This window comes from Thalassophryne amazonica, chromosome 12 (assembly GCF_902500255.1).
Source record: "Thalassophryne amazonica chromosome 12, fThaAma1.1, whole genome shotgun sequence".
NCBI classification, from domain to species: domain Eukaryota; kingdom Metazoa; phylum Chordata; class Actinopteri; order Batrachoidiformes; family Batrachoididae; genus Thalassophryne; species Thalassophryne amazonica.
In genome coordinates this window covers 47,867,010-47,885,838 of record NC_047114.1, presented here as the reverse complement: position 1 = coordinate 47,885,838, position 18,829 = coordinate 47,867,010, and the positions used below count along the sequence as shown (strand labels likewise).

Here is an 18,829-nt window from a genome sequence, read left to right as displayed (position 1 = left end):
TATGAACCTCTGAAGCTACTTTGCGATCTGCCGACAAACACACAGGTCTTATTTTTGTGTAAAGTCTTAAGTTTATTTTCAGAATGTGGCTGAATTACTCGGCTGCAAATAAGACATACAGGATTAAACCATACACTATAGGATAGGCAAGCACCCAACAGGTCACTATCTTTATTGAAATGCACCACAAACTCTTGCGCATGCACTGATTCATTGCAAAAAGTACAAGGAAGAAAAAGAAAATTAGTGGTTTGGTTTAAGGATTACAATCAAAATTTTACACTTGGGACTTTGTTAGGGATGTGAGCACAGTGGCATTTTGGGATTCCATTTCACTGCTATGCTGATGATACTCAGTTATACATGCCGATAACTTCTGGTAATGTTGTTCACATAAAATCCTTACAAGATTGCCTTGCATCAGTGAGAAGCTGGATGTCTAGAAACTTTGTACTTTTAAACTCTGATAGGACTGAAATGATGGTTCTTGGTCCAGTGAGACATCAGCATCAATTTGATCAGCTAACGTTTAGCCTAGGCTCATGTGTCATACATCACACTGACACAGTGAGGAACCTTGGGGTAATTATTTTTTTTTTTTTAATAATAATAATTTATTAGAAACCCATGCATAACAGAAATTCACTCGTATGACCAAACTCATAACAGAAAAGTTAAAGATGGAAAGAAATATAAGAAAATAAACCAAATACATGGTGCCTAAAGGTTGCAGATGCAACGCTTATCCATGCCTACCCTCCCATATAAAATCAATCAGGCATATATGCCTGTTCATAGACATTTATATCCAACACAATCTGAACACAGCAGCACATAGTTACAGATAAAAGAAGTCAAATATTTCTCCAGACAACTCACAAAAAAAAAAAAAAAAAAAAATGAAGGTTCCAGTACAACAGCCTCTGCATATAACACAACTCAACCCTATTAATCTAATACATATCTAGAAAATACCATTTGTTTGTATAAATGTTTGAACCGGTTAATATCTGGACATTGCTTAAGTTTCTCTGGTAAATTATTCCATTTTTTTGGGCCACAAATGGAAACACAAAAGCACCTCCTAGTCATCCTAGCACCCGCAATTTTAAAATAAAACGTACCCCTTAAATTATACATTCCTTATCTCAGCGTAAAATATTCTTGAATTCTGAGAGGTAATTGTTTATTTCTTGCTTTATGCATCAGCTGAACAGTCTTAAATTAAATCATATCATAAAGTTTTAATATCTTTGATTTAATAAACAATGGATTGGTATGATCCCGAAACCCCGAGTTATGAATTATTCTTAATGCTTAATGTAGTTTTATAGTTATTACCCCAAACTTCCGCACAGTATGTCAAATAAGGTGCAATCAATGCACAATACAAAGTATGTAGTGATTTACCATCTAGAATATACTTTGCCTTATTCAATATTGCAATACTTTTAGAAACTTTCTTTTGAATATGATCCTACATCATTGTTCTTTGACCTCCACATTAGAAGTATTACGAGGACTGCTTTATTCTACCTGCGAAATATAGCGAAGATTCACCCATCCTGTCTATGACTGATGCTGACATGCTGATTCATGCGTTTGTCTCTTCTACAGTAGATTGGACTACTGCAATGTTCTATTTTCTGGTTTACCGCAGTCCAGCATTAGGGCTCTCCAATTGGTTCAAAATGCTGCAGCCAGACTTTTGACATGAAGCAGAACGTTTGACCGCATTACACCCATTGTGGTATCCCTTCACTGGCTTCCTGTCCCTGTGAGATCAGATTTTAAGGTTCTGCTACTAACCTATAAAATTGTTCATGGATACCTCCCTACCTAGCTGACCTACTTAAACCCTATGTACCGGCCCAGGCTTTGCCTTCTCAGGGTGTAGGACTACTTTGTGTCCCTAGGGTGAATAAAAAGACTGCGGGTCATAGAGCTTTCTCTTATCGTGCCCCTGTTCTGTGGAATGATCTCAATAAAACAGTCAGATTCTGTAGAGACTTTCAAGTCCAGATTTAAGACGCACTTATGTTCCCTTTCATATGGCTAGCATACTGGCATAGTATAGTTCTATGCTTTTTACTCTTTTAATTCATTTTATTAGGAAACAGAGTGTGCTGTGGCCTCAACTTTATCTAAAGTCTGGGTCTTTTAATGAAGCTTAGAGCTAGTGATCGGAGATCACCTAAAGTATATCTTGTTTTTCTTGTTACTTAACACTGACAAATTATACTGTATTTCTTGCCTTTCTAATGCCTGATTCTGTTTTTTTCTCTCTGTTTAAGGTGCAGCTCCATCCAGAGATGGGTGTGGTATCTATGCTGGAGACCCTCCTGTCCTGTACATCGGCAACATTTCCTGTATATTCGTTTCGTGAATTGTTTTGTAATTTATGTTGGGAGCAGGGCCCAAGCAGAGGGTCACCCCTTTGAGTCTGGTCTGCTTGGGGTTTCTTCCTCAGAGGGAGGTTAGTAAGGTTAGACCTTACTTGTGTTGTGATTTGGCACTATATAAATGAAAATAAATTGAAAAAAATTTAAATTAAACACAGGACATGTGCAATATTTTATTGGAATACCTGTGAATTACAGGATTGATCAGGAGAATATAGTTTTGTTTTTTGTTTTATCTTCTCTCTACGACTCTCCTGTTCACACTCCAGTCGTAATGCACCTGTCAGTTGGCTTGCCAAGTGCCATTAAGATCCAAAGAAGAAGAAGACCGTGGCTGATGACCTGATCAAATAGGGCAGCACAGTCTCGTTTGAACCCCTGCGCGATATTACAGGATTTGGCCACTTGTGGGGACAGCCTCCCATTGTGCAATACAAACACAGCATAACTTCACACGGATAAATGGTGTAGACAAAAAAAATCAATTGGTAGCACCCTAATTAATTCTGCCCAAATTAAATTAACAAATTTGTGAAAATATGTTGTGAAAGGTTAATTTGGCAGAACATAATTAATTTGTGTGTTACCAATTAAAGTCCTTATTTTCAGTTTGTCCAACAATTCACTTTTTCCAGTATATTTGGAATGGGACCAAAATCTACTTTTCCCTGGCAAAGTAAATTTTACTCAGCAAAATTTACTGTGCAAGAGGGAGATATTTTTTAGTCTATCTTTCATGACACACCAGCGTTATGGGTGCTAACAAGGAAAAATTACATGAAAGCAAATTGGTTCTCACTGAAAGGTTTTCCTCTTTTTGTTGTTTTTTGTTCACATTACTTGCTATCATTTGAAAGCGCGTGGGGCAGCTGGAAACAGTAGCCGGTCAGCCGCCACTCATTGAAACGTGTGAAAAGCACAACAGTGTGCTTGATGAGGTGCTTTGTAGCCCTGCAGGAGCCTCATCTGCCTCACTGCTGCTGAGAAAATACTGGCATGACCCTCAGGTCAAAAAGGTCAGAGAACTTTTTTTCTGCAGGTGCAAAACAAGCACAGAGTTTCTGCTTTAATGCAGCCTTAGTGTTTGTGTCTTATATGACTCACTAACGTAAGAAAGTTATTGCAACCAGTGAAGCAATTAAAACTTGCTTGTGTACTTTTCCAGAGTAACGCTCAGGTTGATAATGTGATATGTTACTGAGGTAAATCTGCACTGGGCTGGTAAAAGTGTGGTGGTCTAAAACAAACTCTATAAAAAAGTATGTTCCAACAAAAAAAGTATGTTCCAACAGTACGACTGGTAAGTGCTTGCAGTGTACACTGTAAACCCAAACAAGTTAGCAGGACTCAGAAATATTGAAGCAATCAATTGCCATAAAATTTTTGAGTTCATTAACTTAGAAGTCAATAGTTCCCAGAACTTAAACATTTCAATTACAAGCTAGTTGTACCCAGTGGTGGGCACAGTTCAGGTAATCTGATAACTGATAGTTAACAAAGCTAATGTTTTTGCTAGCGGATTGGCTTTTCAGATAACTTTTAAAACCATCAGCGGACCAATTATCTTCTGATAAATTTTGTTCCAGTCCGCTAACCTTTTTTTTGCTGGTAAAGTGAGCAAAGTTTAACGGTCAAAAACATTTGTAAACCCTAAAATCAAACATTTTAGTCCGTCTGTTGTGTGTTTGTGGCTGTTGCTTGCTGATGACATCATCATTAAGCGTGGGTAGCATTGTGGGTAGTGTAGTTCAGGTTCACTTTGGATGTTGCAGTGAGTGTTACTGTCCGCTCGACGCAGAAACCAAACTGACTAATTTTAACATTTTTTTATTTTATTTCTTTGTGGCTGACGGCATAATGTAATCGCCAAGACTCGGTGGGAGAGAGGAGATCTCACAGCACAGCTGTGTTACAGAGGGACTTTTCTTAGACACCATTTTGGATAATCAGGATGCTTTATGTGGCTTATTTCTTCAGAATTTAATGAACCCCACTGAAACTAACAGTACGAATTTATACTTAGTATGTGTCTTTTACTCTGCCAATGAATTAATGGACGTATTTCGGTTGTTTAAGCTGTAGGGTTCAAAGTATGTGAAAAAAGCAGCAGCTTTTAGTTTGTAAATGACGGTGTATCTAATACCGAGATAAACTGTGACTTCTAATACTGTGTTTTACTGCTTTTGAAAGATGATGACAGTGTTTAGGGTTTTATTTTTTTATTCATTAATTTTTCGTGTATTCTTTTTGTGTTTGTGATCCTTGAATTTACCCACCAGCCCCTGTGGCGCTTAAAGTGAAACTGGTTTATCAGAAGCCGACAGTGTATTCTGATGTGGCCGCATCCGAATCAATACTAAAAGTAATCGATTATCTGTAATAAAGATAAATTTTTTAGCAGTTTATCGGTTTAGCGTCATAAAAATAACTTTTCAGTTATCGGATTAATGGTTATCGAAGCTAACTTTTTGGTTAGCTGTGCCCACCACTGCTTGTACCTCATGATGACAATAACATTAATCCTCTCGCTCCCAACTCTTCTGTACTTTGCTGTACGGTGAAACCGTCTGATAAGACCGATATTAAGTTGTGCAGATATCATTCATCACAGAACCTACTGTGGACAAACTGGATCTGCATGAATTACCGACCAATTCCCATTTAAGTCAAAATGGGAGCCTTGCTACTGTCAAGGCATGAAGTTTGTAAAATGTGTAAAAAAAAAAGACTATAATTTTGCCTGGGCTGAAGAGGATTAAGTAAAAGTAAGTCTCTTTGGCTGCTCCCTTGTTTTCATTCAGGGTTACCACAGCATATCTGAGGTGGATCTGCCAGAAGTTTCAGACCAGATATTCTTCCCCACACAACCCCACATTACATGGAGAGGTGTGGCAAGGGTGGGGTTTGAACCAGGAGCCTTCTGCACTGAAACCAAGTGCACTAACCACTTGGCCACCACCCCTGCTAAACTGTTCATTAAGTCAACTCATATATTTTCATATATAATTACTTAATTTTTTTAAGCTGTGCTTATATTATGAAAACTTAAAGTTTTGCCTACTTAATATACAATTAGTTCAAGTCAATCAAAAATTCTGAGTTAAATTTACCCCAAAAGCAAGACCATGTTATACAAACTTGAAATATTTAAGTAAGCAAAATGTTTTATTACAACTTTGAGTTTACACTACTTAATCTTTTTAATTAATTTGAACATTCGGGTTTACAGTGTAGTTGGAGTGGTGTGCCTGGTGGTGTTAATTCCTGTCCATATGTGTGCCTACAGAATGTGCAGCATGTCGACGTGACACAGTCATTTTCTGTTGTTTTGTTGTTGCCGTGGTCTATTTCTGGTAGTCGTTTTGTGCGGATGGCTGGCTGAGCTGTGGATTACTCACTCTGAGTGAAGCGTGGTGGGTTGTCGTTGACGTCTGAAAGCCTGACAGTAACAGTGGTTGTTCCTGATAAACCTCCCAGGTGGCCGCCCATGTCTTTGGCCTGAAGTACCACCAGGTACTGGTCCTGGGTCTCCCTGTCCATGTCGGGTACAGCCGTGCGCAGAATACCTGGGGATGAAACACAGGGCACCCATAAAGCATTTAAAGTTTCATAAAATTATTGTTTTAACTGAGAAACAATGACAAAATATACACATGTGGGTCTAACAGACTTTTTGATCCATATTTATGAGTCAGTAATTACTCCGTTTGACAAGGCTGAGTTTTGTTTCGAACAAAAGGTTTTCTGCCTGTTTTGGATCTCACTCAGCCTTAGTCACATATTCAGTTGCTTTAAAAATAGAAAAGTAACGTCACATCATATTTTTCATCATAATAGCCTTCACTCGCTCTCATTTCACTCTTTTTCTAGGCATCAGTTTCTGACAGTAGAGCAGGTAGTTCAGTGGAATGAAGAGTTGGAGACCTGGGTTCAGTTCCCAGTCACGATACTTGTCTGTGTTCTTGGACAAGTCACGCCATCGTCACTGCTTTAAGTGGGAACTAGAAATGGTTTGGGAATTAACCAGTGATGGCCTGGCATCCCACCCAGGAGAAGTCTGTTGGCTGTCATACGCGTCACGCTACAGAACCTGAGTATACAGCCATAGCATTGTGACCACTGACAGGTGCAGCATATAGCATTGATTATCTTGTTACAGTGGCACCTGTCAGTGGGAGGTACATATTTGGCAGCAGGTTATTTTGTCCTCGAGGTTGATGTATTGCAAGCAGGAAAAATGTGGACACATTTGAGTGACTTTGTCAAGGGCCAAACTGTGATAGCTAGTTGACTGAGTCAGAACATCTACAAATCTATAGCTCTTATGGGATGTTCTCAGTCTGTACTGGTCCAGCCCAGTCTCACATTTTTTTTTCGTCCTCCTGTCACGAAATGAGTAAAATTTTCATGATGTTGTTTTTTTTTTTTTTTTAACTCACTGTTACTAACCTTACTCCTACCCTCAACCCTAACCTTAACCATAACCTAATCTTACTCCTTCCCCACACCCTAACCATAACCACCCCCAACCCCCCCGCTTCACTTTTAGTTTTGTGCAGCCATCATGGAATAAATTAGAATCCATTCGTGCTGCTGTGACGAAAATGAGGCGCTTTTCGTCACAATATCGCGAACCAATAGATTAATGTATATTTCATGCTGCTGAACCATAACTTGCAGTGAGACCAGGTTGACTGGTCAGTACTTACCAAGAGTTGGAATGTGCTGGACAAACATGTTCAATCTGTGAAGGCCCCATCACACAACTTAATTTAATTTAACCAGGTTAGCCCCACTGAGATCAAGATCTCTTTAACAAAGGAGACCTGAGCAATTATAAAGTTTCCAATCCATCTAACCTGCATGTCTTTAAATGTGGGAAACCAGAGCATCCGGAGGAAACCCACGCAAACACGGGGAGAACACAGAAACTCCACACAGAACAGCCACAGGTGGGAATTGAGCCCATGACCTTCTACCACTAAACCACCATGCTGCCCAACTTACATGATTTAAAGGATCTGCTGCTAACACATTGGTGCTAGACACCACAGCACACCTTCAGACGTCTGGTGGAATCCAAGCCTTGAGTGTCATTATGGTGTTAAAATTTTAGAGGGAATGGACATATTTACAGTGCATCCAGAAAGTGAAGAGTGTGAATGAGGTAAGTTCAAACATTTTCAAGCTGATTAACAATTAATTTCATTTTGCTGGGTTTCATCATCATAAAGTTATCCTCACGATTACACATCTTAGCAGTTCAGGTTATATGACTGGGTCATTTCATGGTCCATTCATAACTAGAAGGGCGGAGCACACTCGTTTTTTATTATTTTTATTTTCCCATTTCTGGGACAACCAATCACAGCTCTTAGAGGACTGTGTCATACCTACCAACGGGGTCAACCCCGCCTCCTTACAAAGACAGGAGTTTCTGTCCCCTCTTTGCCCAGACCTGCTCTCAGACACCTGATGGCTTACTCATAGGGTCCTAAAATTTTCAGGAAATTTTAGGCTAAGTTAGGAGCTCTTTGAGAGGGTTTTGAGTTGCTTCAAAAGGCCAAAGGGCCAAAAGGCATCTGAAGGACTCTCAGACCATGAGACACAAAATTTTCTGGTCTGATGAGACAAAGATTGAACTCTTTGGCATGAATGCCAGACATCATGTTTGGAGGAAACCAGGCACCATCCCTACAGTGAAGCATGGTGGTGGCAGCATCATGATGTGGGGATGTTTTTCAGCAGCAGGAACTGGGAGACTAGTCAGGATTGAGGGAAAGATGAATGCAGCAATGTACAGAGACATCCGGGATGAAAACCTGCTCCAGAGCACTCTTGATCTCAGATTGGGGTTATGGTTCATCTTTCAACAGGACAATGACCTGCCAAAGCAGTGGCTTTCAGGACACCTGTGTGAATGTCCTTGAGTGGCCAGTCAGAGCCCAGACCTTAATCTGATTAAACATCTCTGGAAAGATCTGAAAATGGCTGTGCACCGACACTCCCCATCCAACCTGATGGAGCTTGAGAGGTGGTGCAAAGAGGAATGGGCACAACTGCCCAATGATCGGTGCACCAAGCTTGTGGCATTATATTCAAGTAGACTTGAGGCTGTAATTGCCGCCAAAGGTGCATTACAAAAGTATTGGGAAAAGGATGTGTATACTTATGTACATGTGATTTCTTAGTTTTTATTTGTCATAAATTAGCAAAAATTTCAATTTTTTTTTTCATGTTGTCATTATGCAGTGTTATAAGTAGCATTTTGAGGGGAAAAATGAATTTACTACATTTTGGAATATGGCTGTAGCATAACAAAATCTGAACAAAGTGAAGTGCTGTGAATACTTTCCAGATGCACTTTGTATGACATCTAAATAGCCCCTTGCCATTTAATTCATAGATTGTATGTCATGTAACATTTATTATTTGTCTCACTGTATGGGTGACGTCATGTACCGTGCATTTTTGTGAGATTTATCATGCTGTTTTTTTGTCCCATTACATTTTGTGCTATTGAACACTTCTATTAGCTTTTTGTAAAACTGCTTCCATGATATAAAGAAGCCATTTCCAGACTCCGCAGTGTTCACAGCACAAGTCTGTAACAGAGAGGCAACCCCCCCCCCCCCCCAAAAAAAAAACTGGAACAAAGGACTAGGAATAAGACTGTGAGAAAGCAGGTAGGAACTTAGAAAATCTGGTGATGAGGGAATACTCTAATAGCCCTTATAAAGGTAACAAAAATAACATGCTGAAGTGAGGAGACTCATGAACCCAGGAGGTCAGAAACAGGAAGTGATGCTACATGGAGGGAATGTGAAAGGGACCTCAAAGTAAAAGCACTAGAGTGTAACGCAGAGACACATTAACCAGACAATAGTAATAATAATAACTAGCATGTTGCCTGTGGGGATCCACGGGCTCTACATTGGGTAGTGTTTATAAAATAGGTAGCTGACGTAATGTGGTAATAAATTAAGCAAAGTTTGCATAAAGAGTTGGAATGGTGTGTGAGTGCAGAATGTTTTTAGAACCTTAGCTCACCACAATTTTTAGAAGAAGAACTCAACCCTTTTATTTCCTATTAATTATGTAATTTTTAGTGTCTTAATGTATTTATAAATTGGTTCAGTTCTTGTTATCATATACACACTATTATTATTAGTAATAGCAATTGTAGTAGAAATAGTATTGTTTTTTATTTCTACTTCTATTCTGTCATTTTATTTTTAAAAGGACCTCAACAGAATAAGTGTTCACTTTCTTGTGTCATCAATGTATTTTTAACATATTTACAATATATTAGTTACTTACATTGAACTGAAAATCACTCACCACACTCACTCATTTAATATAAAGATGACTTACTGCCCCCTGCTGGAATGGTGTGTGAGTCCAGAACGTAGTTAGCAACATACATTGTTACAACTTCATCCTTGACCCAAAACACATAAGCATACCAAAGGGCAAATGTCAGCTGTCCACAGTTTCTCTGTGATTGAAGTTGTATGCACGCACACATGAACAGCTACTGTAGCAGGTGCTTTTAATTTGACAAACAAAGGCAGTGGCAGAAGATATTTAAAAACACTACACATTTCACTCATGGCACCAACATGAAACTTATGTCACTCATGGTAATAGCAACATCAGACTTAATTAAACTGACTAAGCCAATTGAGCTTCAAAAACACAATATATCGATAACACTAACAACACTGTTAAAGTAACATGAACCACAATAACAACATTTCAAACCTCAAAACCCTGAACTCCCATGGTGCATTGCAGCACAATGCTCATTGTTTTCTGGTTAGCTAAAATTGCTAATTTCTCTGAAAATATTTATCCTATCAACTTTTGTTTTTGCAGCGTTGACCCAAAATATATAAGCATGCCAAACGGCAAATGTCAGCTCTCCTCAGTTTTTGTGTGATCAAAGCCATACACACACACGCATGTGCACACACACACACAGAGGTCACTTGGCGATTATGGTATAGATAATAATAATAATAATAATAATAATAATAATAATAATAATACTAATAATAATAATAATATGCTGAGAATAATAAAATTCTAGCAATGTAGAGATAGCAAACAGATACAAAAAAAATGTGCCCCCTGGCAAGTAGCACATATTATTTTGCATTCTTTATTTTACGTTTATAGTCGCAGTGACAGGTACAATATGGACATTTGTTGACACTGGAGCTATTAAATACTACATGTGCAGGGGTGGTGGCCAAGTGGTTAATGCGCTTGGTTTCAGTTCAGAAGGCTCCAGGTTCAAATCCCACCACTGCCACATTTCTCCATGTAATGTGGAGTTGCGTCAGGAAGGGCATCCGGCGTAAAACCTGTGCCAATTAAACATGCAGATCCACCTTGGATTTGCTGTGCGCATGCGTGAGTTTTTCCACGCCTGTCGGTGACGTCATTCGCCTGTGAGCACTCCTTGTGGGAGGAGTCGTCCAGCCCCTTGTCGGAATTCCTTTGTCTGAGAAGTTGCTGAGAGACTGGCGCTTTGTTTGATCAAAATTTTTTCTAAACCTGTGAGACACATCGAAGTGGACATGGTTCGAAAAATTAAGCTGGTTTTCAGTGAAAATTTTAACGGCTGATGAGAGATTTTGAGGTGACACTGTCGCTTTAAGGACTTCCCACAGTGCGAGACGTCGCACAGCGCTCTCAGGCGGCGTCATCAGCCTGTTTCAAGCTGAAAACCTCCACATTTCAGGCTCTATTGATCCAGGACGTCGTGAGAGAACAGAGAAGTTTCAGAAGAAGTCGGTTTCAGCATTTTATCCGGATATTCCACTGTTAAAGGAGATTTTTTTAATGAAAGACGTGCGGACGGGTCCGCGCGTCGGCTCGCAGCCGCCGCGACGCTCCGCCACAGGAAAAACACCTCTGTTGGAAGCCTTAAGGACAAGTTGGAACATGTCCAGCTGTTAAACAATTTCTCATATACTCACTCCACTGAAAGCCATCAAAAGCCGCCTGGATTTTACAAATGGTTATCAACACGGAGGTGTTTTTCCTGTGCCGCCGCTCCGCGCCGGCTGCGTCCCGACGCGCGGACCCGTCCGCACGTCTTTCATTAAAAAAATCTCCTTTAACAGTGGAATATCCGGATAAAATGCTGAAACCGACTTCTTCTGAAACTTCTCTGTTCTCTCACGACGTCCTGGATCAATAGAGCCTGAAATGTGGAGGTTTTCAGCTTCAAACAGGCTGATGACGCCGCCTGAGAGCGCAGCGCGACGTCTCGCACCGTGGGAAGTCCTTAAAGCGACAGTCACCTCAAAATCTCTCATCAGCCGTTAAAATTTTCACTGAAAACCAGCTTAATTTTTCGAACCATGTCCACTTCGATGTGTCTCACAGGTTTAGAAAAAATTTTGATCAAACAAAGCGCCAGTCTCTCAGCAACTTCTCAGACAAAGGAATTCCGACAAGGGGCTGGACGACTCCTCCCACAAGGAGTGCTCACAGGCGAATGACGTCACCGACAGGCGTGGAAAAACTCACGCATGTGCACGAGGGTTCATGCATGTCTGACGTAAAAACATATGAATGAAATCCATATAGTTTTTGAAAAAAATAAAAAGGACCTATACTTTATGGACAGCCCTCGTATTGTAGTATGTGCACTTGCTATTGTGTGAGGTATCCTTCATGATTTTTTTTAATAACGTTTAATTGAGACATGATGGAGAAATTCAATGCACCTGGGGTTGTGAAAGCACAAAGAAAAGTGATATTAGTCTTGTATTTGATTGTGTCAAAAATACTCCAAGCAAATAAAACTCAAAAGAGTTGGTGCTTGGTCTCAGAGATGATCTGATTGCACCTGCTTCATATGTTACTGTCAAAAAAATGAATATTATTTTGCTGTATGAACTTTATATCTACTTACATTAGCAAATAACTATATAATAAATGCATTCAACAAAATGACATAAGTTGTATGGTTTTAATGATTTGTATTTTGCATTCTCACAATTTGCATTGATTTATAGTGACATGATTACTATAATTCATAGAATATTGCCTAGCCTTTCTTAGAAATGTTTTCCCCAGCCATCACTTGTGTATCCTTTTGTAGAATAAGGTGCTTTGAGAGTTAGGTAAGCCCTGTAATTCATTTTTACTGTTTAAGGTTGTAATTTTAATTCACTGTCGGCTTGCAGGTACATTGCTTGCGTCCAATCTTCTGCTTTCACGACCAGATACAATTTGCTTCTCAGAAAGATATTTCAACAGAAGTTGTATGAATAATCAACAAACAAGCGTATAAATCTGACAGACAGCATTTCATAGTGACAGAAGAACTTTAGAGCTTGATGAAGAGAGTCACGGCATAAATATGACACCCCGACCGAATATGCAGTGAAGCAGGGTGGGGTGGGGGACACCATCAACAAGAAAATTTCAATACATAACATCAAATGATCAAATGACATGATAGTGTATATTTTAATATATGATGCTGACACTCTACATAGCTATCAGAAGTGTATGGGGTGAAAGTGTTGAACCTATAGCGACAATCACTTATTTCCGCGTTCATGGCCGTTGAGATTGAGAGATGCCTGGGAAGAGCTTATGAAGCTATGAGGTCACTGGATAGAGGTGTTTGGCAATTTCAATATCCTTGTAGCAGAATGAAGATCCAGCTCTTAAGTGTCCTAGTGCTTCCCATCTTACTGTATGGTTGCGAGATTTGGACACTAACCAGTGACTGAAGGTGACAAGTGGATGTCTTTGCTATTAGGCCTCTTCGGAGCATCCTTGGTACCGCTGGAATGACTTTGTGTCAAACAAGGCTTTACTTTAGAAGACAAAGATGAGGAGGATCACTTGTATTGTTAAGGCACATCAGCTAAGATATTGTGGCCATGTGGTGCTTTTCTCTATGCATGATCCAGTGAAAGACCTCAGCAGCTGGAGAAGACCAAGGGGGGGATGCTCTCATTTCACCTGCCTGTTGGAAGACAAATGGTTACTTGCAACAGGCAGGGATGGACTGATGGTCTAACTCAGACGTGGCCAAGTTTGGTCCTCGAGAGCCACCTTCCTGACACTCTTAGTTGTCTCCCTGCTCCAACACACCTGAATCCAATGAAAGACTCGTTAGCAGACTTTTAATGTGCCTTTCACTGGATTCAGGTGTGTTGGAGCAGGGAGACAACTAAGAGTGTCAGACACCTGAATCCAATGAAAGACTCGTTAGCAGACTTTTAATGTGCCTTTCACTGGATTCAGGTGTGTTGGAGCAGGGAGACAACTAAGAGTGTCAGGAAGGTGGCTCTCGAGGACCGAACTTGGCCACCCCTGGTCTAACTGATTCCCTCTCGTATGACTAGCATCCTGGCATAGCATGGTACTATGCTTCCTATCCTTTAAAAATAATTTCTTAGTAAACCTCAACTTTATCTAAATTCTGGGTCTGTTAGTGAAGCTAAGGGCTAGTAGCCGGCAATCACTGTAGAATTTTCTCTGCTTTCCTGTTGCTTAATGCTGATGAATTTTACCTTAGGTGCAGTTTCCTGGCCAACTGATTCTGCTTTTTTCTCTCTGTCCGAGGTGTGGATGACTTCACAATTTCACATGCTGGGTTCAAGGACAGCATAATTTATGAAACAGATGTCAAACGTGGAACGGACTATGCTGCGGGAACAGGCCTACTGAATGGAATGATGGATGACCTCTGCCTGTGGAATGGATGCGTGCATGGACTTCTCATCAAATTCACCTTGGGTTGTTTAAGTTCTGTTTTTGAAAACTTTGCAAAATCTTGTAACTGTTAGAATGGCCAAAGCAGTGGGTCACCCCTCTGAGTCTGGTCTGCTTGAGGTTTCTTCCTCAATATCATCAGAGGGAGTTTTTCCTTACCACTGTCGCCTGTGCTCACACTAGGGCTTGCGGCTGGACCCACATACTGGATTGGATGATTTCTGTGGTGGACGTGTTGTGGACTCCAAGTGGCCAAGATCCAATGAGTGGCTGGATAACCGCCCTCCCCAACCCCCTCCCCTCCTGACAGTGGATTGGACACTTGCATGGACTGTTGTCAATTTGCTGTTTCGCAGTTGTGAATCTCACACAGTCTCGCAGTCAGTTTCAGCAGAGTTTCAGTTTAGTGCACAATGTAAGCACATCTTGTGAAGTATGGACAACAAGACAACATTGGGCCATAACAGAAGTTCATCACAGGTGCTACACCTCTTCTAGATAACCCTCTCAACTTGAGATAACATGTAATCATCATAATCGCTCATGAATTCGCTGAATCAGCGCTATCCACATCCTCGCTCTGCCACTGTTTACATGCGCTGCAAGACACCGGAACTCTGCTGGCTCCACGGTGCATTCTGGGAAGCACAGGGGGAGTATGGGAAATGTTAAAGTACTGAATTGTTGTTGTGTTCTGTTCTATATTGTATACGTTTTTGGTAGAATGGCCTAACCGGCGGGTCACCCCTTTGAGTCTGGTCTGCTTGAGGTTTCTTCCTCAAATCAGAGGAAGTTTTCCCTTACCACTGTCGCCTGTGGGCTTGCTCTAGGGGTTGGTAAGGTTAGACCTTACTTGTGTGAAGCACGAGGCAGCTTTGTTGTGATTTGGTGCTATATAAACTAAATGAATTGAAATTGAGGTTGCCATCCAGGACCCAGCCTGGTTATGCTGGTTATGTGGTGTGGTGGATGCGGCAACACGCAGCACGAGCACATGCCCCCAGAGCTGACAAAAGAAATTAGAATGTCCTAACAAACATGAAGCATTCTTGTCCATCTACAGCTGTTATTATGGACAGATTACTCTCCTCCTCTGCAATTTGTACCCTCATGCACAGTAAATTTTGCAGAGTAAAATAAGCTCTGCTGGGGCGACATTTGGTCCCACTCCAAACAGAGTTAAATCAACTTTCTCACATTGTTAAATCAACTCTATCATGCTGTGAATCACTCTTATTGCAGATGAAAAACTTCATTTGACAAGACATTTCACACTATAATAGAGTTTATTTAACTGTATCTGGAGTGGGACCAAATGTAGTCCCTGTGGAGTGAATTTTACTCTGCAAAATTTGGTTTGTGGGTTTTGCAGTCTTGCAAAAGTCCCATAATCCAGAACAGGCAGAGGGAAAGTTTGACAAGTCTCTCTGGCTCCTGTACCTACAGCCTCATCAACTCAGCTCTTTTGTCTTTTTAAATAATTTTTTAAAAAGTGCACTGGGAGCATTTTTAGGGTTTGTGACATTTAGTCCATTTGGATTAGTAATATTATATTCAGGATCATTGGAATTCAAGTGCGTAGTGAAGCTGACAGCTTGAAATCAATGTAAGCTGCATTCATTTCACAGGCATTGAAAGCAAATCACATGACATGAGATGACATGACATGAACGAGCAAAGCTCGTTAGCATCTCACCATGTCATTTAGGTCCTTCAGACTTTATTTTGAGTAAATGCTTCAGGGGAGCATTAGCATGGCAAAAACCTTTCAGCTTCTGAGGGGACCCCCGCCTTTTTAAGCATTTTGCTTTGTTTGCTTTTCAGCTGACCCCCCTAATTACAGCCCTCTTAGCCTGCTGCCATTTTAACCCTCTGGGGCCGACGCTGTTGTATACGACGGCTAAGACCAAGCTTTACTAAATTCTAAATAATTTTTTAATGATATGAGATAAAATCATTTTTTACTTTCGAGCCAGCCATCGGCCATCTTTGTACTCCTCATAGAAGCTGTGTGATGACATGCGCAATGTGAGTGTCCAATCAGAATTGGTTCACTGTCACATGGTTTTCCAAAATCCAATTGCAGGGCAGATTTACCTCATGTGAAAAGCCAAAGATCATTTTCAGGAGTGATATGTTACTAGTTGGCCCATCTGAATAGCCCCTGGGTGCTCCAATGAGTACATCCAGTGCGCCCTGCGCCATTTCACACAGCGATCAGTGAAAGAAGACAGAGCAGAAGGAGAGCCTCTGATGACAATCTCACGTGCTCAAACAAAAAGTGTGTAACTATCAGGATTGCTCCACTAGTTTGCACATGAATGTTAATGGATAACTCTGTTGCTTTCTCGGAGTAAAGCACTGTTTACCATATCAATGAACAACAAAACGCATAGACCATTTTGTATATATTGTTCAAAATGTGCATTTGTGTTTATTGCTTGAACCTTTTTGTTGTACAATCTTTCACACAAGACCTCAAATTACCTTTGTAAAGTGTCAAAACAGTTTATTATATTTTGCTGTGTGTTTTAAATAAATGAGTGTGGAAAATTATTTTCCGCTTTACTTTTTTCTTTCTTATTTTTGATTGTAAACCTTTATTACACTTATAAAACACAACAAAAGCATATATATTCAGAAAGCACAGGTTGTCCTGAAAAAAGAGACTTAAAACCTGATTGTGGGATGCAGGGAGAGCTGTTAACAGCAATAATAAAACATTTATGCCAGGCGAGTTAACTGTCCAAAAAATGCCCTCGGACCCCAGAGGGTTAAGCATTTTTTTTTATGTAGATGTAAATTAATATTCAAAGTTTTCAGTTAGTTGACAGTATGGCTGTAGAATATGGCCAAATTATCGTATCTCAATATTGTCATATAAATTGTCATGTAAATGTCACTTATATACATGCTGTCCATATTCTTGAGCCGCTTAGGTGGGTAGGGAGAGTTCGCATGGGATATAAAAGCTTTTCAACCTACCATCCCTGGATCTCAAGACAAGGCACCTAAGTGGCTCGACTCTCTCTCTCTCTTTTTTTTAAAGATATTTAGATGTACCTTAGAAAAGACTAGTAGATTTCCACCTTAGATTTAGAATGTATAACATAAGATATACCTTACTGAATTTTCATATCAATATGATATACGATATGACTATGACTTGACACAAAGTGCAGCAATAGTGAAAAATAAACATCTTAAATAAAACAGTAATAATAACACACTCATTTTGAACTTATCATAAGGTTAGGATACTGTGCCCTCCAAAAGTATTGGAACACTTGGAATTTCACATATTTTAATTTGTTTATGCCATTTTAAATACCAGAAATACAAAAAATAAAGACTAAAATTTTCTAAAATTATCATCCTCAAACTCAAACTGAAAGCAAATCTGTAAAACTTGATAAAACCTGTAAATAATAATCAGTTTTATTGCCAGTTTTCTTTAGACAAGTCAGAGAATGGAAACATGAACATTTCCAAGAAATACAAAAAGTTTCTTTCACCAAAACATCAAATCTAGGCTTTCATCTCACATGCACTTTCTGTCAAATTGTAGCTGAACTATCAGGTCTTCTTTTTAAGAAAATCCTCCTCTACACCACTTCATCAGGAAGCTGGATTTTAGATTTTTCATTCATTTATATCAAGATTTGCTTTCAGTTTGAATTAAGGAAGATCATTTTAGAAAAAAAAATATTTGAAATGGAATAAACAAATTAAAATGTGTAAAATACCAAGTGTTCCAATACTTTTGAGGGCAATTGAGAAACACTGAATAGCAGCATCTTACATCTCATATATAGCGCAGCAGATAAGAGAATATTTAGAGTGGAATCCTGCAAATGGTGATACACGCATCACATTTGGCACAAATCCATAGCCATTAACTCTTTTGAAAAAAATGATTGGCCACTTGAATTTTCAACAGGCAGCCTGGTAGGGGTCAATTGAAGAATTACACATGGGTCAAAATTAAAAGATGCTCCAATCATATAGAAAACTACACCACATTGTTTGCCTGATCATAATGATTCCAAAAAGGTATAGTTTGGACAATCTGTGACTGAATGTTATGGAGTTATGAGGTAAAAGCAGCAAGAATGGTGACAAAGGTCAGTTTCAGTTTGTACAGGGGTTTAAAGTTGCTCCATTAATTTTGCTCCAGCTGTATTTGTGCTGAATTTGATACTTGTATCACCATTTGAATTATTGTTTCAGTTATCTGCTGCAATAATAAGCCCACAGAACAAGAACCAGCTGCTGTCTATTTGCTTAAACATGTGTATATAAGGCAACCAGAATTAAAGGAGAAATGCTGCTTTTAACAACCTGGACCTCATTTCTGGCATAAAATACGGTCGTTTACTCACCAGTATAAGTTTGGTGTGATTATAAGTCCATAGTTCAAATGACGTGTTCAGTTCAAATCTGAAGCAAACATTTTTCTTCTTCTATTAAGGTGGATTATAACTTTTTGTGGTACAGAGCACAAACTACTGGACAGGAGGAACCTAGATGTGACAGTAATTTCAAAATGCAGGTCTTTCAACCAGACGTGTGGTGCCGTGACATGTCAATCATCTGTGTCCATTCAGATTTCAGGGGATTCCAGTAAAACCCCGGCCTCCGCTCTAGCTCCACCCATGCCAGGAAGTGTTCAACAT

At 39.7% G+C, this 18,829-nt stretch overlaps 1 protein-coding gene across 1 annotated transcript in view; it reads right to left on the bottom strand.

Moving 5' to 3' along the window:
• The window catches only part of LOC117521240, a 569,076-nt gene that overhangs the window by 292,240 nt on the left and 258,007 nt on the right, over window positions 1-18,829 (bottom strand). The window contains exon 4 of the mRNA XM_034182574.1: window positions 5,801-5,968. Coding sequence (XP_034038465.1) covers window positions 5,801-5,968 — 168 coding nt within the window. The remainder of the gene's footprint in view (window positions 1-5,800; window positions 5,969-18,829) is intronic.